The 24,162-nt window shown below is 39.7% G+C and overlaps 1 protein-coding gene across 1 annotated transcript in view; it reads right to left on the reverse strand.

Moving 5' to 3' along the window:
- LOC131109428 (dynein axonemal intermediate chain 2-like) overlaps window positions 1-23,411 on the reverse strand; it is a 38,530-nt gene extending 15,119 nt beyond the window's left edge. Inside the window, 10 exon segments of the mRNA XM_078794365.1 lie at window positions 18,163-18,400; window positions 19,230-19,376; window positions 19,463-19,598; window positions 19,803-20,026; window positions 20,396-20,518; window positions 20,591-20,730; window positions 22,371-22,484; window positions 22,563-22,705; window positions 22,798-22,919; window positions 22,988-23,411. Of these exon segments, the coding sequence (XP_078650491.1) occupies window positions 18,163-18,400; window positions 19,230-19,376; window positions 19,463-19,598; window positions 19,803-20,026; window positions 20,396-20,518; window positions 20,591-20,730; window positions 22,371-22,484; window positions 22,563-22,705; window positions 22,798-22,919; window positions 22,988-23,332 (1,732 nt within the window). The 5' untranslated portion in view covers window positions 23,333-23,411.
- Window positions 23,412-24,162: the final 751 nt, after the last annotated feature.

A 24,162-nucleotide genomic window follows, 5' to 3' on the forward strand; every position in this document is an offset into this window, starting at 1 on the left:
GATGATCTCTAAGAGCAGTGTCCTCGCCAGATATACACAGTCGTTTCATCAATGGTAACACAGCAGGCACACTCAAATTCTGTCGGCATGGCATATGTTCCAAATCAGCCATCGTTACTGGCTCTCACAAAGTATGTGTTGGTAAATGTTCATGTATGCACGCTGTTGTTGAAAATAGGTAGAAACTACACATTTTATCGTTTCAGCCTTTCATTGTGGGTGCCCTGAAACAGTCATTTTTGCTAAATCTGAAAACGCTGTTCCCGTGTAGACAAGCGGAATTGTTTTAGAAAAACGATGACGTCACAGACCAGTCGCCGATGTGGAGGAAAATGTCAAGCTCTCTATGCTGTTGGTGTTGATGGAAAGAATATTCGTTACTATGAAATCAATGTGCCCAGGAAAATAAACTCTATTCATACTTAAAACGACCAAAATATGGCAAAAATATTGTCAGTATTACATGTACATAAAATGATTTTTAAAATGTTTATATGACTTGCAATAAAACTATAGGGTTGCTACATTCCACCGTTGCTCTTCTTTTGGGGTTTTTGTCTGTTTTCAGAGGCCCTTGCTCTGGTTGGGCACCCCTGCCGCTGATTGGCTGCCTGGCTAGTTAAAAACCGATGCTGGGAGATACCGGTTCTTTCTTCTTCTATTTCTATACATCGAGCCTCCCAATCGCTTTTCTTTCTTCAATTAAATTGATAGGCACCATCGCCGGTTATTTCTGCTCCCTGCTTTGTTGGCTTTGTGTGACTCGCATTAAAGAAACTAGAACGGTTTTCCGGCCTCACGCCTCCCCAGCTCGGATCCAGACCTCCACAGCACTTAACAGTACATGACTATAATTATGCTAAAAATATACCATAAATATGCTGCGGTGTTTGGTGAGTGGGTTAACTGTAGCCTGGTTATGTTAGAATACAGTAAAATGTATTATGAAGGGAAAATGATGTACTGTAAGTCGTACATATGATGAGGTCTCACACCACATTGGAATTGGGAATCACCGATCTAAAGGAATAAACCTCTAAAAGGTAGTCATAATAATAATGGGGCTTTTTAATAAAAATGATGACACAAGGCCACCTTTATACGACATTTAAATGGTCCTTCGCTGCCGACGGATGTGCCAGACGGGTTCTGTCAGAGCCTTCTTAGATGCAAGTTTTCTGCCGCCAAGAGAAGCTGAGCAGAGCCATCCTGTCTGCCAGTCAAAGTGAAGCTCAGCCAGGTTGCGACCTCATTCGCGAGCTGGTGCGTGAAAGCGGCGCCAAGACCGGAGACCTGCTCTGCCGACTGTGGCTGACACACAAAGACGGGTGATGAATGAAAGGAGAAATGAGGGTTCAGATTTAAGAGACATGCTCGGTGTCTTGCTAATGTTCTTTGGCAGCAAGCAAAAGGGGCAGAGGAGGAAGATGTCGGCTCCGGCGGGGTCACGCTAACACGGTGGCAACAAGGGAGGTTTTCATCTTCACATTCAGAGCGGGGCTGCAGAAAGAACACTTTCAGATGGGTTCAAATATAAGGACTAAATAATAATGCTGGCACTTTATCACCTGACCTAACTTTAACATGGCGGCGATTACTCCTAATTCCACTCGTTGCTAGAGGTACAAATTATACAATGGTGCTTGACCTCTGCGTGTGGAGTTTGCACATTCTCAAACAACCATTCACATCTATGGAAAATGTATAGTCTCTAATCAACCGAACATGCATGTTTTGGGAATATAGGTGGAATCCAGAGTACATGCAAACTAAGTAAGACTAGAAATTCCAGTGCATAAGCCGTATCCACAAATTTAGGGGATTTGACCGGAGCCAAACATGATGGAAATGGAAATGGCAGGAGATCATACTCGATATAACACTATAACACAAATAATGCTGAATTCATCACACAGCAACTTAACACCCAACAGGTATACCTAATACATATTGCCCCGCCCCGTTTTTTTTTCTTTAACTGTGTATTAACCAATGAATGTTGTATTTTGGTGTGTCTTTCATTCTGTTTACTTGTTCTATTCAACTTCATTCTTTTGTAAAGTGTCTTTGAGTATGTTGAAAAGCGCTATACAAATAAAATGTATTATTATTATTATTATTATATACAAACAAGTACCAATACGAGTTTAAAATAAAATAAAAGTTTTCCCCTATTCCATTTCATCTCAGGAGAGCATTTAATTGGACAAGAAAATGGATGGATTGTGCTGCAATGCTGCCTCTGTCCACCAGAGGAAGCCAGAGGGAGGCTGAGGAATTTGGAAGGTGAGCAACGACAGGCATTTTACCAGCCAGGCAGGCACCAATGAATGCTTTGCTTGGATGCAATGCATTATGGGAAAACTTTAAAATATTTATGTTTTTTTCATTTTAAACTCCAATTGGTAGCTGTTTGTATTTTTAAGTATACATTTTGAGTGTTAAGTTACTGTGTGATGAGTTTAGTGTACGATGATGGGATTTCATGAAGACAAGCTTTTCATGAGTGCACTGAGAGCTTGTGACTGAAAGAGCTATTGTTTCCTCGCTGACTCGCGGGCGCCACAGTATTTAAACCATTTTTAGTATTTCTGAAGTAAAGGAGAGTTGTCACAAGTTGGAAAGGAGGCTCTTATAACGGCAACAAAGGCGTACCAGTCCTTTGGTGTGTTTTCCATGGACTTTTATGAGAATGCAAATTCTTTTGGCCCAGTCGAGCGTTCACTATGAGAGTTCTTTCCAATTACAGCGAAGCACTTTGCATTCCTGATGGCACAGTTTCTCAAGGGCCATCGCTCAAACACTAAAATGGATAGCGAAGGAGGTGACTGTTCGGGTCAATGTGGACATGCTTACTGTCAAAAATGGCTATGTGGAGTTTGGTGCTCCGTCACAAGTCCGCCAAGTCATGCAAAATCTGCAGTGTTCCTCCTGCGTGTTCTGTCACAGTTGGAATGGCTCCGAGGAGGATGCAGCTGAGACCTGCAGGATAAATGCTCTTCTAAATAAACTCAACACTACCGAGTCCTCCATCCCGAATACACACAATGAAGTACTGCAGCCAGTTAGACCAACAGAATTATCCTTTTTTTTCTGTCCATGCGAGTGACTTTCAATTTTCCTTTATCTGTCTCCCGATGTTACGGCTCTATTTTTCCTCTCTGAGGGAAGCGCTCCTGACAATAAAATCAACAGAATTGTGGAGTGAAGTGCGAAGGGATTATTTACAGTGTAGAGGACCACACGGGAAGAAAAAGGCAATGAAAAGGACGAGCTGACAAGAGAAAGATGAATGAAATGAATGAAAGCGCTGAAATTATGGAAATAAAGCACCAGGGACTTTGTGTTCCTGCCGCATTGCTCCACATAAAAAAGTGGAACGGTGGAAGCGGGCACTTAAAGGCACTCGGAATTTTGAAAAAACGTGAAACACTTGAGAATGAATACAACTAGAAATAACAGTGTTTTGGCACAAAGTTTGAACTCGTCCTATTTAGTGTGCACAAGGTTGAGTACCATTCAAACAGCATTTGTAAAAATACTACTCCTACTACTACTACCACGAGCGGGCGGGGCATGGTGACCTGACCCTTCAGTGGAGACTTAAAGGTCATCCTAACATTTCTGAACATGAACATGGATAAAGTGAGGAAATAGAAACCCTTTTATTGCATAATATGCCAATAACGTTCATAGATAAGTATATAGATTTTCAGGATAATAAACTTTAAAGACAGCCGCTATTCTTTGTGGCCTCTCGAGATGTGACTACCCAGCGGGACGTCCTGCAAGGGCGCCTGTCAGTAAATGTTTCTGTGTTACCGTTTTTTTTTAGTTTTTCAAATACAGTAAAGTCTCGTTATATCGATATTCTCAGGAGTCGGAAAAAATACCGATATAACCGGACTATCCATATATCCGATCCTGCATTAAAAGTGGGCGGATCTTTGATATGGCATGTAATTTTCTCCTTGAGTTCATGGATTGCGTATCTAGCATGCTTTTGTACTACAATACATTTTGTACTACAGTAAATAAAAATAAACTTACGCTGTAGTGATTACCGGTTACCGGGACATAATTCACCCCGGAACTATCGATAGGGAAGGTGTTGCCACCCGGAGGGGTAGGCGCGAGGGACGGGTGTTTTCCGCTGTGTGTGCTGCACTCTGGTGGTGGAAGTGTGAAAAATAAAGTTGACTGGAAGCAGCCGTTCGCCGTGTTCTTTTTTGGTATTGAAATCCTTAAGCAAAGATTGATTTAAGCTGCTTTTGTATCGATATAAGCAGACCAAATTGGCTGGCGGGAGATGAAAAGGGCATCCTAGTAACCGGATTATCATAATAACCGGGTATCGTACTAACGGAGCTAATTATATCATAAAAGACTAGAAATTTGCCGGGAAATGAAGATAGTATCGTAATAAGTAGTAATTCGTTTTAACCGATATCGATATAACGAGACTTTACTGTACAATGGCGCTAAACAACTCCAAACTTAAGAATTAATATTTATATAATACCATGTTGGAAGCATTAAAAAATGTAATAAAATAAGCACGGTGGACCAGTGTTTAGTATGTTGGCCACACAGTCAGGAGATCGGGAAGACCTAGGTTTGATTCCCCAGTGTACCTTAGACCAGGGGTGGGCAAATATTTTGACTGCCGCATTGAGATAATAAAATTATGCTATTTTATGCTTATAATTTTCCTTGAATTATTTGTCAAACTTTTACTTTTTATTTTACTCAACTCTTTTTCTTGACTGTAAAGCATCTTTAAATATATTGAAAAGCACCATACAAATAAAATGTATTATTATTAATTTTATCTGTAAAAGTCTCTGTTTTCAGCAGCACTTGAAACATCAGACCACATCAAACTATGTCATTTAATTTTACAGATTTGTTGTTTTTTTATTTACTAAATACGACATCCGACTTGCAAGTCATGTTGCCAGTTTGTATGTTAAAAGTTGATTCTAACGCTTGGTGTGTCGCATGTGGCCCCCAGGCCATAGTTTGCCCACACCTGTCTTAGACCCTAGTGAGGATAAGCGGCATAGCACTGGCATAGTCTTTCAGGCATCAACCAATCTCGTGTTGACAAGACATGGGCCAGCACTCTCTGATTCTGAAGGCCTTGGGCAGATTACATCCATATGGCAACACATGGAAGCTGAAATCTGATAGGACGGTGCAGCCAGGAAACACGCTATCAAATGAAGATTATCGACAATTTTCTGCAATAAATATGAGCATTTAAGTATAAGTGATAGGCCAGCAGAAAAGGGTTGCTAACTACGACTAACCTGACCTCCAAGCCCATCATAGTCATCATCCCATTTTCTGTATCGACTCGTCTTGACTCTTTTGCTTCTCCACTTTATCAAAATCCAAACAGCTGTTAAAGTCATCAATAAGCAAGGATCCTGAATCCAGGAGACAACCACATTTTTGACCGGTGCGTCATTCCACATCCAGGCACGATGCTCACAGATGGACGCTGAGCAGTGCCAACAGATTACAGCCTTTTGTGATCTCAGACAGTGGGGAGAATCGGAGTCCAAAAATATTCAAACCTTTTATCAAGTGGCCTCTCATGTTGGCCTTATACCGGTGGGGAACGGTGTGGAATTGTGCTCTTCCTTTGTGCACCCTGTCCATGCATGGGTACTGTTCCAAGAACTGACAGAATCACTGGAGCTCTTGCTTTGTGACATTTCTTTGTGAGAATCTGTGTATTAAAAAAAGTGAACACCTGCAAGGGTTACTGTTTAGTATCTGTATGGATTACACTGAAATATCTACTTGGTGTTTATATGGACTATTGGGGGTGTTTGTTTACTAAACAGCAGAGATGTTGGGCATCTATTAAGGAATATGTGTTTATTGGGCTTTATCTGTCTATCTGCCAAAAGACAGAACGCGGAAAACCCTGCCTCCCTTGGGGAGAAGTCATTTGGCACCACCTGCTGGTTTGCACGTATACATCTCAAGACCCCAAATATAAGACAACGCCCCTTTTTCAACACAAAAATGAATACAGACCCACCATCCACTAGTATCAGCCTGGATTTTTTTTTATAGAGATTATACCCAGTGGCGTCATTAGGCCTATTTGTAAAATGTTCTTAAGCCCCCATAAATAATTTGATATTTGTTATAGATTTTTTTAATTTTTTTATTGATTTTTTTCACAAAAAAAATCTCTAACAGATTTCATATAATAGGGCAAAAGCAGGCTAATAAGCAAGCCAATAAGCAGGCTAATACTAGCCTATTACTACTACTACTACTACTAGTAGTAATAATCAGAAGAAGAATAATGATGATAGTAATAATAATAGGCTAATTAATAATATAATATTGATTATTATATAATTGATCACTGTCCACTGGACAGAATGGTTGCAGAGCTTGAGCAGCGGTTTTGCAGTGTAGATTGTGTGTACTTGTGTACATTTAATGGTGGCCTAAAACAATTGAGTATCTCTACTAAATCTGTCCATAAGTGGGAAAGTTATATCCTGGTTCTTGTTCCTTAATTGTTTTTTGGATTTTTTTAAATTTTAATTTATTTTTTCGAATGTCTACTACATTCATTCATATCGTGTGCATCTCCAGGGGGCTAAGCCCCCCCTGTCCTCAGAACCGAGTGACGCCCCTGATTATACCGTCTCTGTTTGTGCTATCAGTGTTAGCATGAATCAACCTGAGGTTGGTCACCTAACATGCATATTAGCACTCAATAACACCGAAAACTCACTTTTATGCATTCACACATACGACTAATATGAAGTGAAAGAAAAACTGGAAAAATACAGCAGTCTATCTGTGTGGGAGGAGGTTTGATGGTGCGTTCAAGGACCATTAAAGTGGGATATGAGCATGCAAAAACTAGGAAAATATCCCATTTATTAACATATAAAAAGAAACTTGAATTTTTCTCATCTACATCACAATATTGCAATATCTAAAAAAAAAATAAAAACACATCAGTCATTTACGTATTTAGACAAAATTGAAAAGTCTTCTTTCAATGGCAAATGACAAGAAAGCTGTCATTGCTCTTTTGCCTGTTTTGACTGTTTATTGAAAAGGCTAAGAAGCAGAAAAGCAAAGCAAATGCAGGGAAAAGAGAAGCTGACGCACACACACAGAGCGGGAAAATAAAACAGCTTTTCATGGGAAAGTGGTGAGGTGTTGAAGGGAGACAGCTGGGAGAGGGGATGAGAGGAGAAAGAGGCCAACAAAAAAAAAAAACAACAACAAAAAGGGAAGCCTTGTGGCAGTGTCGCACTGAAGAAATTCTGCAGAATGTGCTATTTAAATAAATGTTTATCAAAATGCAAGATTATGTGCTGTATGAATTATTTAATCTCCTTAAAATCCGTGACATGAAAACGTGTCAGCTGGCGTAAAACCTAACATTCGTGCTTGCAAGATGACTTCTTGAGTCCTTGCTTACATTGCTGCCTCGACGTGATAACGACGCATCTTTGACCGTAAATGCTGACACTCCCGTTCCATGCGCTCATGCATTTCATGCTTGAAAAAGAAGTGATTACAAATTTCAGGTTATTACACCCACCGAATGCAGAAACCTGCAGATGAGTGGCATTGTTTTGATTGCTGTTTGTTGGTTTGTAAGCAGAACTACACAAAAAACACACAATCAATTTCCATTCAACTTTACAGAGACATGAAGCCATCATATTTCTCATTTGGCCCAGATGACTTTTTTCGATGAGAGGTGGGGTACACCCTGGACTAGTTCAACTGGACACTCCTGAAGAGGAACCTAATGATGAGGGCACTGAAGAAGCATCCAATCAGATTTGCTCTTATTTCATCACTATGGGCATTCATTCATTCATTTTCCCACACTTATCCTCACAAGGGTCACGGATATGCTGGAGCCTATCCCAGCTGTCTTCGGGCGAGAGGCAGGGTACACCCTGGACTGGTGTCCAGCCAATCACAGGGCACATATAGACAAACAACCATTCACACTCACATTCATACCTATGGACAATTTGGAGTCACCAATTAACCTAGCATGTTTTTGGAATATGGGAGGAAACCGGAGAACATGCAAACTCCACACAGAGATGGCCGAGGGTGGAATCGAACTCATGTCTCCTAGCGTTAACCACTGCGCCGCATTATGAGCATATTATCTGGAAATCGCTGGAAATAACAGACAATAATCCCTCTTTATTGCGGTATAGTCTGCTAGTTAGAGCATATAAAAACGGTTTAAATACAATTTAGAGCTCTCTACACATAAAGTAGCACCTCCATAGTCACCTTTACAATGGTAACGCCCAATATAGTAGGCAAAACGCTGTCAATACGTTCCGGTGTTCGTGTATTGTCGTGTTGTGAGACCATTCGAACCTGCAACAAATGATGTTCCAGGGATCAAAACTGGTGCTTGTGTGTCTCGTGGAACCATTGTACATCTTTGAATGCATCCGAATACCCAATTTGGGCAACACAATACATAAAGTGTGCTGAAATATGCATTTTAAAAAAAAACTAATAATGTAATAGAAGTGTGTGAATTGAAACACAACCAATGATTTGCGAGAACATATGAAGCACTTTTTAGATTCAGTTGGGGTTTTACCTGCCAGAATAGCAATAACTGGTTAAAATGAAGACCAAACAAAGACCAGAGATCCCGAGGGATCAGTAAAAGAGACATGCTATAGCTGCCTGACTGCGTGAGCGGATGCCGAGGGGATCATGTGTAGCAGATGACGTGCTGTTCTCCGACATGTCAAGTGTATAGAGTTGTCACAGCCTCCCGTGTGTGTCTTCCACCTCCACCTGTAGTGTGGAGCTGTCTCCTCACTCGTGTCATAAATACCAAATAGCTTTTCCAGACTCTCCTACATCTATTTTCCAGTCTTCCATTACAACTCTCAAACGCTACATTAGTCTACAACAGTCCTGTAGGTCCATCTGCTGGATCTGGTTGGTCATTTCTCCACTTGTCTCTAAAGACATGGACGTTACCTGTAAAAGGTTTTCACTGAGTTACGTGTGAATGCTTGTTTGTCTCTATGGAACATCGGTTTTTGTGACTAATCAGTTCCAAAGGGTCTGTCTAAAACCAAATCTTATGAAAACTGAAAACCACGGACACCCCCAAATAACTTTAAATGTAGACCAATGGCATATGTGAAAATTTTAATTTTAATTTTAATTTTAATTTTAATTTTAATTTTAATTTTAATTTTAATTTTAATTTTAATTTTAATTTTAATTTTAATTTTAATTTTAATTTTAATTTTAATTTTAATTTTAATTTTAATTTTAATTTTAAATCAATTTAATTTAATTTAATTTAATTTAATTTAATTTAATTTAATTTAATTTTAATTTTAATTTTAATTTTAATTTTAATTTTAATTTTAATTTTAATTTTAATTTTAATTTTAATTTTAATTTTAATTTTAATTTTAATTTTCAATCTTACCTCTACTGAAAAAGTAAAAAAAAAATTAAATTAAAAAATTTAAATTTAAATTTAAATTTAAATTTTTTAATTTAATTTTTTTTTTACTTTTTCAGTAGAGGTAAGATTGAAAATTTAAATTTAAATTTAAAAATGTAAATTTAAATTTAAATTTAAATTTAAAAATGTAAATTTAAATTTAAATTTAAATTTAAAAATGTAAATTTAAAAATGTAAATTTAAATTTAAATTTAACATTTTTTTACTTTTTCAGTAGTGGTAAGAGTAGTGCTAAAAAATTGAAATTGAAATTGAAATTGAAATTGAAATTGAAATTGAAATTGAAATTGAAATTTCAATGTCAATGTCAATTTCAATTTCAATTTCAATTTCAATTTCAATTATTTAGCACTACTCTTACCTCTACTGATAACCCGTCTGCAAAAAGCGGTGTGGGAGGAGTGGAGGAGACATCCACATGGACGACCCTTCTCCGACTTCTGTTTTGAATCCACCTATCGCACACGTGCATGAAACAGTTCTTTATGATATACTGCAGTGACTCCACAAAGCTCCACAGCAGTATGAAATTGCAACTTTACTGCGGGTTATTTTGCAGCCGTCATCAAAAAACACAGGAAACAGACTGAAAGCTGATTCTAGTATGCGCTTGAACACCTCATCACCTGAACTACCACAATGGCAGCACTGGGAGCATCGTGCTCGATAGATCCTGCTCCAGAAGAAAGGAGACAGACATGGAGTTGGACACACGATGAAAACTATGATCTGTCTATAGTGTCCCAACTCTAAAAGAACCACTATCCGTTCTTTACAGAGACTGGGTCATCAATGTGTAGAAGCTTTGTTTGAATTCCTAGTTAGGAGAGGGATCCAACATAATGTTTAGCCGTACAAAAACCAAGACATTTTTGGAAAAAACTGAATCATACAAAAACTGAGGTTCCATGTCAGGGGTTCACAAGCAACAGTATCAGTTTCTATGTAAACAATACCCAACCCTAATCCCACTTTCAGTATGACACACAAGGGGAACAAGTAGTGGATTTATTTCTATACACTTTCCATGCATCTCTACTGTATATGTATTTTTTGTTTGGTTACTTTTTTAAATGCACATTTCTAAAGAAATAAAGGAAACACTTCAAAATGATAGTTTGACTTGGAAATTGATTTCCCAGTGTTATGTACATGGGAAGTAGGGCAGAATATATCAGATTGAACTGATTTACAACGCTTTGACAAGATTCCGTCTGCTTCAATCTAGGATTCAATCTGTTGCTGTGCATGAATTTGCACAATTCATTCCAGACACCCTTCTGCCTGTTGGCCTTGACAGGAAACTCCAATATGCATTAAAAAAGGCTCGAATCAAGACCTCGGATTTTATGTAAACACCAATGCAACCTTGTTTTAAATTAAGCATTTCGCAGAAAAAAAGTCAGTAAATTAGGTGTGTGTGTTGAGATCATCAAGGATTGGAAATAAATGTGCTTGTTTTTTCCAGGAGTATAATTTATATTTAAACAAGCGCAAAAGTGGAGGGATGGCAGGGAGTTGAAGAGGAATTAGTTAACCTACTGAATGAATTATTGAGAGCTTGGACAATACAAAGGCTGCCTGACAATGAGCTTTGATGAGTGCCAGATATACTGTTGCTTGTTTGTCAGAGTGGGACATAACATTAGCGGGAAAATCAGTCGGAATGTTGCTCCAGGTGGTGAAGATGGCTTCATGGAGGGCATCCATTGTCGGGAACTTCGCTTGCCATCCATCCGCAAATGTTCTGAATTGAATTTAGATCAGGGGAACATGGAACAGGATGTGTAGTCCTGTTGAAAAACCCAGTTATTACCACACAGACGAGGACATGAAGGCATCACAGATGCCATTTTACGCCCCTGCACAACCTGAAGGAAAAAGCCCAGATCATGATGGGATCCCCTTGTCATGCCAGTAACATTGAAAGGGGGCGGAGCTGTGCATGATCTGGAAGATTCTTGCCAGTGCTGTCCTTCCATAGAGAGGAAAAGCCAGTGTGTTTTTTCACATATTTTCATGCTCTGCTGAATAAGCGAGTGTTGTGTTTACCGAGCGAGTGTTGTGTTTACCGACATACGTAACCACAATTAGACTCTATACCCTCCGTCTGCACTGGTTCGGCCAACAATGATTAATTGCAACAACAGCAATAATCTGACACCTTGGAAGATGGCAATCGCACTCCCTCTGCATGTTGTCTGCAGGGCACCACGCAGTACTAAAAGAGATTTTAATCACATCTGCTTTGCTTCAAATGTTATCACTGCTCCCTGTAAAACTGAGACTATTATGTCAGGCAAGAGGTCCCTGAGGAGGAATTGTGGCGGCTAAGAGAACATAACAAGCCGCATTATCTAGTTTTGACTAATACCAATCAAAAGTCAATTGGTGCTCTTTTGGAAATGTGGCCAATTCCATGAACAGACACACAGTTATGACGCACATGAGAACCCCTGTTATGGTTGGAACACTGTGCCCTGACTTGATGGCAATTAACAGCTATAGCGTTCATTCATTCATTTTCTACCGCTTATCCTCACAAGGGTCGCAAGGGGTGCTGGAGCCTATCCCAGCTGTCTTTAGGCGAGAGGCGGGGTAAACCCTGGACTGGTCGCCAGCCAACCACAGGGCACATATAGACAAACAACCATTCACACTCACATTCATACCTATGGACAATTTGGAGTCGCCAATTAACCTAGCATGTTTTTGGAATGTGGGAAGAAACCGGAGTACCTGGAGAAAACCCACGCATGCACGGGGAGAACATGCAAACTCCACACAGAGATGGCCGAGGGTGGAATCGAACTCGGGTCTCCTAGTGCTAACCACTGCGCCGCACTATGGGCATATTATCTGGAAATCACTGGAAATAACAGACAATCCCTCTTTATTGCGGGATAGTTAGAGCATATAAAAAAGATTTAAATACAATTTAGAGCTCTCTACACATAAAGTAGCACCTCCATAGTCACCTTTACAATGGTAATGCCCAATATAGTAGGCAAAACACTGTCAATACGTTCCGGTGTTCGTGTATTGTCGTGTTGTGAGACCAGGGATCAAAACTGGTGCTTGTGTGTCTCGTGGAACTATTGTACGTACATCTTTGAATGCATCCGAATGCCCAATTTGGGCAAAACAATACATAAAATGTGCTGAAATATGCATTTTTTAAAGAGGGTGGGATTGAATTCGGGTCTCCTAGCAGTGAGGTCCATTTGAGAAGCACGCCTATGTGGAGAGAGGAGACCCTTCCAGAAGGACACGCATCCCTGGAGCGCTATGAATACTTTCCGGATGCACTGTTTATTAATGAGATCCCATATGGCTGGAAAAAAGAGCAATATTAAGCTGCCAAAACATGGTAACTTCAGCAAATAGTCTTAATCGAAAAAACAACTCTGACATTTACCATTGTTTCCGTAAGAATGTTCCTTTGTGAGCTGATAGCGGTGCGTTTTATAATGACTGTGTTGTCATTTCAAATGCTCTATTGATTTGTCTTTTTTCCGGGAGAAAGGTTAATGAATTGCGATGAAATATGCATAAATAATATTAGTGTGCATTTGGTACTGGTAAAATGCCTTAGGTTTGAGATGAATTAAATATCTTTTGTTCGGCAATCTAAAAAAGGTGTAGATATTGCAACATCCCTCAGGCTTCACACTTGGTTTCAAGTGTCTCCTCCTAAGTGACTTTAATTAGCCACTATCTGCTCTCATTAAATGGTGCTGCAAGATGCGTACAAGCGTGATGAGCAGGAGCCTACATCATTATCAGTGTGCAGATTGACTCCCAGTCACTCTTCATTGGACATTGTGCTGAGTCAGCACAAGGGACGGCCATTAAAAACAATTAACATTATTATTTTATCAAGTTAGTTTTTCAACCATTCTTAATGGGACGGAACAATGAATGTTCCGTATACCTGTTTTAATGCATAATAATAATAATTAATGATAATAATAATGACTAGACCAGGGGTGGGCAAACTTTTTGACTGGCGGGCTGCATTGATTTAACAAAATTGACGGGGGGACCACACTCGATATTTTACACATAACAGTCCAGCTGGAATTATTGTATCTGTAAAAGTGTCATGCAATCTGCTTTATGGGCACTTTGAGATCATTTATTTCATGTAAAGTGCGTTATAAATTTATAATAATAAATGTATTATTATTTATATTATTATTATTGGTTATTATTATTATTTGTATTATTATTATTATATGCTTGTGTCCCTTTTTTAACAGACCACATCAAATAACGAAATAATTAAATCTGTAAAAGTGTCATGCAATCTGCTATATGTGCACTTTGAGATCATTTATTTGATGTAAAGGGCGTTATAAATTCATAACAATAAATTGATAATTATTTATATTATTATTTGTTATTATTATTATTTGTATTATTATTATTATTATATGCCCATGTCCCTTTTTCAGGAGCACTTTGTAAACAACAGACCGCATTAAGTGTTATGCAATCTGCTATATGTGCACTTTAAGATAATTTATTTGATGTAAAGTGCGTTATAAATTTATAATAAGAAGAATAAATTATTATTATTTGATATTATTTGTTATTTTATATTATTATTACTATTATGTAAATTTCTAATAAGAAGAATAAATTTAGTATTATTTTATATTATTTGTTATTATTATTTTATATTATTATTATTATTATTATGTGCCTGTGTCCCTTTTTTCAGGAGCACTTTGTAAACAACAGACCGCATCAAATAACGAAATTATTGTACCTGTAAAAGTGTTATGCAATCTGCTATATGTGCACTTTGAGATCATTTATTTGATGTAAAGTGCGTTATAAATTTATAATAATAAGAATACATTTATTATTTAATATTATTATTATTATGTGCTTGTGTCCCTTTTTTCACTTTGTAAACAACAGACCGCATTAAATAACGAAATTGATAAAACCGCCAAACCATGAAAATGTCGGCTCAAGCCATGATGCCAGCTTGTATGTTGACTTTAAATGAAATACTTTGGAAAGAACAGGCGGGCCGTATTCAAACACTTGGCGGGCCGGATGTGGCCCCCGGGCCGTAGTTTGCCCACCCCTGGACTAGACGCATCAGCTTGGGCAGGCCTCTTGATCCGACACACCGGGCATTTCCAAATTCCTTTTTTTCCAACTTTTTGAAACTTTTTGATTTTTATTTTTATTATTACATTGTTATATTGTTGCAGCTACACTACCCAGCATGCCTTGTGGGCATTTGGAAATAAGAGTTGTAAGTTAGTTTTGAAGTATACTTAGTTGTTTATCACACACATAGTAGTAGATTTATGTGATACGTTAAATACGTTATGTTAGTGTGAATGGTTGTTTGTCTATATGTGCCCTGTGATTGGCTGGCCAACAGTCCAGGGTGTACCCCGCCTCTCGCCCGAAGACAGCTGGGATAGGCTCCAGCACCCCCACGACCCTTGTGAGCATAAGCAGTAGAAAATGAATGAATGAATGAACGTTAACTATGTTAAATACGTTAAAAAGGCAAATTATACGTAACTGTAGGAGCTATTTAGTAGTGTGTTCCTAGGTTTCTAATATCTGTTGATTTTGTTGTTTTGTTTGGATTACTTGATAATATTTCCTTGTTAGTTATTTATTTGTTTATTTATGGTATTTTTTTGGGGTTAATGAGTAGTTTATTTGTGGGTTTATTTCATTGGGTAACACCATGGGCACTATTTATTTATGTAGGCAGTGCTCACAGGACCAGCATGCACCGGGGTGGGCCAATGGTTTTTGTACCAGAGCAAGAGAGGCAACAGGAGGCAATGCCTTTGTTCCTTTTTTGTTTGCTTGCTTGGTAATAAAAGAAATAAGAAGAAACGGAACAAGGTTGTATGGACAATGACTCTTTTGCCTGCGTAAAACACAACCCGTGGTGCATCACTGGCCTTTTGATTATACAGTAAAGTCTCGTTATATCGATATTCTCGAGAGTCAGAAAAAATACCGATATAACCGGACTATCCATATATCCGATCCTGCACCGAACTGCATTAAAAGTGGGCGGATCTTTGATATGGCATGTAATTTTCTCCTTGAGTTCATGGATTGCGTATCTAGCATGCTTTTGTACTACAATACATTTTGTACTACAGTAAATAAAAATAAACTTACGCTGTAGTGATTACCGGTTACCGGGACATAATTCACCCCGGAACTATCGATAGGGAAGGTGTTGCCACCCGGAGGGGTAGGCGCGAGGGACGGGTGTTTTCCGCTGTGTGTGCTGCACTCTGGTGGTGGAAGTGTGAAAAATAAAGTTGACTGGAAGCAGCCGTTCGCCGTGTTCTTTTTTGGTATTGAAATCCTTAAGCAAAGATTGATTTAAGCTGCTTTTGTATCGATATAAGCAGACCAAATTGGCTGGCGGGAGATGAAAAGGGCATCGTAGTAACCGGATTATCATAATAACCGTGTATCGTACTAACGGAGCTAATTATATCATAAAAGACTAGAAATTTGCCGGGAAATGAAAATAGTATCGTAATAAGTAGTAATTCGTTTTAACCGATATCGATATAACGAGACTTTACTGTAGTTTAAGTTAAGTTTCTTTTGTAGGACAAATAGCCACTACAGTAACTAAAATGTACATTTTGTGATATAGTTTCCACAGGCACAATATGTCTGTCAGAATGCTTTTTCATTATCAACACAATCATTGGAAGCTGCACAAAACAATGTGCTCTGAAAAATGAGTCAGTGAAAATGTCATGATGATGCCCAACATTAATCATTAGATTTTCTTTTTTTTTATTGGATGAATTCTCAGTTTTATTTTTTGTTTGGGCGCCAACAGACAAAAAGGAACATCATCAACACAATAAATCACATTTGTCACTTCTTTCCTCAATATATTCTCCCTGGGTTAGACCCCAGTGCAGGCATTTGATGTAGCGGGATGAGGATATTGTCCATGTGAGACAGTTTGTACGGCTGCCAATGTGTGTCACGGCCCAGAGGTCTCTACTGCTGTCTGTTAACTAGTAGAATGTCAAAGCTTTGCTGCAACGCTGTCTACAGCAACATGGCATTCATCCCAAAAGGATTGGAACAGACTCAAAGCGCCTTCGATTAAACTGCACACTCTCAAATTGGAATTCACACAGGTAACAAAGGAGGTCTGCAGTTCCATAGTGCTTTATCTTATTTATGTCATGCTTGATATAGTTTGTACTAAGGTTCTATGCACCCCAAAATCCAAGGCACCGGCAGGGCATCCCTTTATTCTTATTTAATTACATTTATCACAAGTGTTGTCTAAAGGAATTGAACAAATCTCTTTTTTTGTGACATGCCAACAGAGATTTGTTTATGTGGGAATACCCACATAGCTAATATGACAAAGCACTCAACAATTGGATGTGATATAAAGGAATATTTTTACTAATTTGTTAGTATCATTCAGTCAGTAAATTCAGTCAATGGTATCGGTATCAGTATTGGCAAAAATGAATCTGTAATGACTTGATATGAGATCCACACCAATATTGGGAGTATCGCCCCTCCCTATCAAGGTAGTTTGACAAGACGCCATCATCTACCAATGGCTGCGCGGATTTGACAGCACGTGACAATAACAACTATGGCGGACCGGAAGACTCTCGCAATTATACCCAAACGCTTATATCTACAACATATGACCAAAAATTCAACACGCTGGAGCCCCAACCTATCGGCGAACACTTACACACATCCCGAAGCTTACGACTTTTGCAAGGTGGGGCTATTGTAGTCGGACTTTCATTTAAAAAGGGAACGCATTCATTGCGTGTATCAGCCACTTGCATATACCTAACCAAGTTACGTGCACTATTAATTTTAAAAAATAATTCACTAGTAACTAGTAACAATTTTGAAGAGACATTACAGCTTACCTGATTAACATAAATGTGTTGTGGTATCATTGCTGTGGAAGCCCCAGTCACGTGACGTTCAATGGCACCAAGACCTCAAGGGGGCGGAAGGATCCAAATATAGATGTGGAGATAGCCAGGTTTGCGTCACTATCTTGTGTTTTGTCTTGATTATCCAGCCATGATAAGCAAATTCAAGGCAAAGTCACTTAATGAGCTTTTAAATGTCCAAGTAAGAAGTATTGTATTAGCAATATTGGCCGGATCAATACACAAATGTGCAGTATCGCCCACAGCTACCTTGACTAGAATGTGACTTCACCTTGGTTCAGGTTAAAATGCTTTATTCACAGGGAAGCACATAAGGAACAGGAAGAAGGCCCAGGTCCACCCGGGTGTATGCTGGTCCTGTAGCCTGTCTACATTATTATACACTGTACAAGTGGTGTCAATTCACTTCATTTAAACAGTACAAAAACATACAAATTAAATCATATATTCATTATATGCATATGTCAAAACTACCTTTACATAACAAGCCCATGTATAGTTAATCACAAGGATGAAAACCTGCACTGATTAATGTCAACAATTAAAAAATGGTATTCATATTGGACAATAATAGACAATAGACAATATCAGAAAAGATAGAAGTAAATTTAATAAGTAAAAATAATACGAAATCAACCAATGGTGCCAAAAATATGTATATTTTGCATTAAACCTGTTGCTTTTCTTCCTCCCTTTCCTTCCGCCGTCTCTTCTCAGCCTCCACCATAGCAAAGAAGTCTTGCTCAGCTTTGGCAATCAGCTGCTCCGGTGTTTCCTCTCGATCCGCCGCGTCTCGGCTCGCCTCATCTTCGCGGCTCTGCTCGGAACGACTCCTCTCCTTCAACCGCATCTCCTTCTGACGAGCCTCCAGGATCTTCTCACGCTTTGCCTCACGCTCTAACATCTGTGCAGAGAAAAGTATGTCTCATTTCAGGGAATCTTTTTCTGGGTCTAAGATAAGATGAGCGGTAAAGGTGCCACAGAAAAGTAAAAGTAAAAACTTAATCGATTCAATCCTAGCCATTTTTCAAAAGACAAGCCCTTCAGCCTCGACCAGCCATTTTAGACACTTTTGACTCATCTTTCAAGGCACACAAAATACAGTAAAGTCTCGTTATATCGATATTCTGGGGAGTCGGAAAAAATACCGATATAACCGGACTATCCATATATCCGATCCTGCGCCGAACTGCATTAAAAGTGGGCGGATCTTTAGGATCCATAGGGAAGGTGTTGCCACCCGGAGGGGTAGGCGCGAGGGACGGGTGTTTTCCGCTGTGTGTGCTGCACTGTGGTGGTGGAAGTGTGAAAAATAAAGTTGACTGGAAGCAGCTGTTCGCCGTGTTCTTTTTTGGTATTGAAATCCTTAAGCAAAGATTGATTTAAGCTGCTTTTGTATCGATATAAGCAGACCAAATTGGCTGGCGGGAGATGAAAAGGGCATCGTAGTAACCGGATTATCATAATAACCGGGTATCGTACTAACAGAACTAATTATATCATAAAAGACTAGAAATGAAAATAGTATCGTAATAAGCAGTACTTCGATATAGCCGATATCGATATAACGAGACTTTACTGTATTATAGCATTGTGTAATGAAGTGATGGGACAAGTAAAGGTTGTAGAGAAGCTCAAAATTCATAGAAAGCATTTTTCTGGTTGAAAAAGTTATTGTAGATGGTTGAAGTCGCAGGAGCATGAAGTTTGCTGTTTGTAATTTGGAGTCTCACCTCAGCCATGAGGCTTTTCTCATTCTTCTGGAGGCAGGACAGTCCTGAGCAGATCTCCATTATTGTAGCAGCGCCCTGCTGAGAGCCACAAGCCAGCAAACGTCCGTTCTCATGGACCCGCAGGCTGTACAGAGCTTGGTCACACACCTGAACAACACAACACAAGGGTTGAATCCCAGCAGAGCTGAGGCTGTCAGGACACTTTAAAAGCATCGCAAGAGAAATCCGGGTACTTTGACACTCAGCGTGGGGTCGTTCTGCTTGAACAAGACATCCCAGACGTCCAGCACGCCATCCGTCTTCACGGTGAAGAAGACAGAGGGTCTCACTGGACTCCAGCAGGCATCTGTCAGGTACGACATCTGGTACCTGATCAAGCCAAAAACAGTGGACATGACTAAGCCAAGACAAGAATGATGTAAGAACACAAAAAGATGGCGATTATGAAGCCAGAATACACCAAGATGGAAGAGTGAGAAAAACAAATGTTCTTAAACATGCTTATCATTTGCAAATAACATCCACGCAATATTCACAGCCATAACTAACAAACAGAAAAGAAGGATTTTGTACTTAGTCCACATGATGGATGACTCCTTGATGTCCTCGGACCAGATGCGAGCCCTCCAGTCCCCAACGGTGAGGAAGTTTTTGGGGAAGAAAGGGTTTCTCTGTAGAGCGTAGACAGGTCCATGGTGACCGTCATAGGTACAGACGATCTTCTCAGCTGGAGTCTTTGCCTTCCTGTTGCAGGACACAACAATACCCTGCTCGGTCCCCACCATGAACTTGGTCGGCTGGAGTCACACACAAAGACACTTTAAGGGACAGTTTGCTATCCTGAGACGCGCCTACATTAACTTAAGCTGAGATAACGTCCAAATATTAGCAAAAAAAGAGTTGTGGACCATATTGTTGTTTGCCTCGGAGTTTGCATGTTCTCTAAAAGCATGCATAATAGGCTAATTGGAGACTCAACATTGTGAATGGTTGTTTCTTTTGTGGGCTCTAACCCACCCATGGCCGTGAAGAGGATAAGCAGTACACAAAATGAATGATTTATGTGGCGGTCTCCAAGGAGACAGGATGCATCCAGTGACCTACCTGCCTCCTTATGTTGCAACTAAAGACAAGACATTTTAAAAGCTCAAAGGACAGAAACACACCATGGTAGATTCAAACTCCAGAGAGATGCCCCCTAAGGCCCGGTCCAGGTTCCCTTCTCGACCGAGGTCCAGAACCAGTTGCTCTGTGGGCTCGCTCAGCTTGCGGACATCCCACCATAGAACCTACCATAAAAGACGAGGTTCAGTTAGTCAGCCAGATTGCAGATGAGGTTGGGTTCAAACAGACATACTGACCTGTCCATCCGTGGAGGCAGAGAAGGCTTCTGTCCCGGTCTTGGATTGTAACCATATGGTTTTATAGACAGGGTCTCTGTGACTCTGCTCCAGAGAGGAAACATCGGTTGGATGACTTCCTTTACGGGTGTCCCAGAACACTGAAAACAGTATCAACGTTTGTCAGAAATCGCTGCATGATTGTTATCATTATTGTGGTATCATTTCATTTTGAATGCCACCATTTAGTTTATCCTAAGATGAATGATTAGTGTTTGATTTGACAGCTGATACCGGCCAAAGTATTGGTATCGGTGATATTAGGCTCAGTTTTACTTGTATTGGTAAGAAAATGAAGGGTGTCACCCATCACTTAGGGGCCCATTCATCAAAACAGGAGAACAACAGTCAATTAAGAGTTTATATGTACACTACCGCTCAAAAGTTTGGTATCACACCAGTCTGAGATATGGTCTTGGCAATCCTGCTATGAAGTCTAGCATCTTGAAGTCGCCGCTTCACTGTTGACACTGACACTGGTGTTTGACGGGTAGTACAGGCGACGACCTGTGAGGCGTCTTTGTCTTAAACTACACACTCTCAGATATTTGTCTTCTTGCACAGTTGTGCATCGTTTTTCTGTCCTTGTTAGACCCAGTTTGTGCTGCTCTCTGAAGGGAGTAGTTAACAGCATGGTAAGAGATTTTTTAGATGGGTTTCTAATAATCTATTAGCCTTATAAAATGATGAACTTGGATTAGCAGCCATACCAGGAGATTGATGCAGAGGACTGACAGTTGTTGATAGTCGGCCTCTATGCAAAAATGTAGATCCTTCTTTGAAGATCATCTGATTAACTTTAATTTCTTGTGAAAGGGATAAAAATGTTTGTGAAATGGAAAAAAATGTTTGTGAAATCCATGAAAATGTTTTTCTTTGGAAAACAATGACATTTGCAAGTGATCCCAAACTTTTGAGCAGTAGTGTATATGTTTTAAGACAAGCGAGAACATGCATAAGGGACGTAATTTTGGTGGATTATTTTACTTATTAAGACATAAAGCATAAGACATTAAGACATTCTTATTAAGACATATACAGTGCCTCGGATTTAAGTACAGTAAAGTCTCGTTATATCGATATTCTCGGGAGTCGGAAAAAATACCGATATAACCGGACTATCCATATATCCGATCCTGCGCCGAACTGCATTAAAAGTGGGCGGATCTTTGATATGGCATGTAATTTTGTCCTTGAGTTCATGGATTGCGTATCTAGCATGCTTTTGTACTACAATACATTTTGTACTACAGTAAATAAAAATAAACTTACGCTGTAGTGATTACCGGTTACCGGGACATAATTCACCCCGGAACTATCGATAGGGAAGGTGTTGCCACCCGGAGGGGTAGGCGCGAGGGACGGGTGTTTTCCGCTGTGTGTGCTGCACTCTGGTGGTGGAAGTGTGAAAAATAAAGTTGACTGGAAGCAGCCGTTCGCCGTGTTCTTTTTTGGTATTGAAATCCTTAAGCAAAGATTGATTTAAGCTGCTTTTGTATCGATATAAGCAGACCAAATTGGCTGGCGGGAGATGAAAAGGGCATCGTAGTAACCGGATTATCATAATAACCGTGTATCGTACTAACGGAGCTAATTATATCATAAAAGACTAGAAATTTGCCGGGAAATTAAAATAGTATCGTAATAAGTAGTAATTCGTTTTAACCGATATCGATATAATGAGACTTTACTGTACATATTACTAAAACATAAAAAATATTTAATTTGTAGCTGAACCCACCGATCTGTCCATTGTAGCTCCCGCCCACTAGAGTGTGTGAGTCTTTAGGGTTGTAGTCCAGACAGACGAGTGGAGATGCTGGCTTCAGGGTCATCTCAGGTTTGTTGGGATTCTCTGAAGAAGAAAAAAAACATCACATACGAACATATGAACACATGTCTTTTTGTCTTTTTCTATGAGTAGCACACGCACCGATATCCCAGATGTACGCATCCGTGCTCATGTCCGCCGAAGCTTTCTGGAAGTCCAGACACGAGTAAGCAGCCGCCAGCTTCCGGCCTCCATCAGGGTGCCATGACAAACAGCTGACGGTACGCTTCACCTGGTTTGGATCCCTGTTGAAACTGTCACGGTTACGAGTCTGTCTAATCTACTGGTGGTAGTTTGAGGTCCGGAAAGTCCGAGAAGAAAGATGTCTCTCAGATACCTGAACACATTGATGGTTTTAGCAGATGGCGGTTCCTGAATTTCATTCTGCAGATCTTCATTCTCAAAGTACTCCTGATAGATGTCCACTGCATTGTTCTGTCCAACACAGTGTCCTATAACCTGGGCCATACAAAGATCATTTCAGCACTGCATATAGCAACGAGAGACATAATGAATTAAGATCTTACACCGCCCAGCTGCATGATGCTGTTCAAGTAGCCCTCATCCTTCTCTACTTTCTTCCTGAAACGAATAGTTTGTTCCATCTCTTGTGGGTTGATGTCTTTGGGCCACCCCCCTTCCACATGGTTTATTCCACAGCTCTCCGACTCAAACCTCTCTGTGTTCACCTGGTGTTCGGACATGTCCCGGGAGCACTGGAGCGCCTGGACCCTGCTGCTTTTCGGTATGAACTGCAGCACTAGGTTCGGATCCGGAGGAACGTCCGCAAGAAGCTCCGCTGACCTGTCGGAGAAGAGGCACTGACGGCCAAAGTCCCTGCGGGGTTTCGTGTACTCATGGACGATCTCCATCGCGTTGATATCAAGCGAGAAAAGCCAAGGAAAGCCAAAAAAGGACTGGTCACGCAATGGAGGTGCCGTCTCCTAGCAACGGAATTGAACCCGGAAGTGGGTACTGTATCGTAGCAACGACATTCAACAGTTTATGTAAAGTAAACTTTCAAGAGTGAATTTTTACTGTTAAAATGAGGACGGCATGGAAGCACACCTCTGAAATAATATTTTTTGTTTCTACTAACGTCTCGAGTGAAAACTAAAACTAGCTATGCACATGCTAACTGCAATTCAATTCAAAGCTTTATTGAGACCTATAAATGGACAACGCTTCCGTGTCACATCAATATAGCAAAGAACAGGAAAATATCAAAAAAGAAAATATCATTTACTACTTCCAATAGTCTGCAGCTCATCTTTTATTGGCCCGCAGCACGTTCTCAAAAATATATATATTTTAATTACAGCAAAAATACAATAATATGCTTTGTCACCCATAACACAAGCTGACCTTAAATAAATATAAGACCTTTTTTCAACTAAATGAGAAAATATCAAAATCCTTTGATCCTTTGATTTTGCACTATGTGGCTTTTGGTGAATGAAGTTTCAACACCCCTGCTTTAATAGTATCCTCTGGGATCAACTATTGCTTCTCAATTATGCCTAGAGAACTAATTTATTTCAATTTACATCAGAGAAGCTAGGAAAGACATCATTCACATTTATCATCATGCATTCAAACTAATGAAAGCGCTGCAGATGTGTTACAGCACCCAAACAGCCTCTCGTATCCTGTTGATTGCTTGTGTCGTGTTATAAATCGTCAGTTAAAACGATGGCAAAAC

This window comes from Doryrhamphus excisus, linkage group LG10, assembly GCF_037039965.1.
Source record: "Doryrhamphus excisus strain RoL-2023G ecotype Guam linkage group LG10, RoL_Dexc_Guam_v1.1, whole genome shotgun sequence".
NCBI lineage: Eukaryota > Metazoa > Chordata > Actinopteri > Syngnathiformes > Syngnathidae > Doryrhamphus > Doryrhamphus excisus.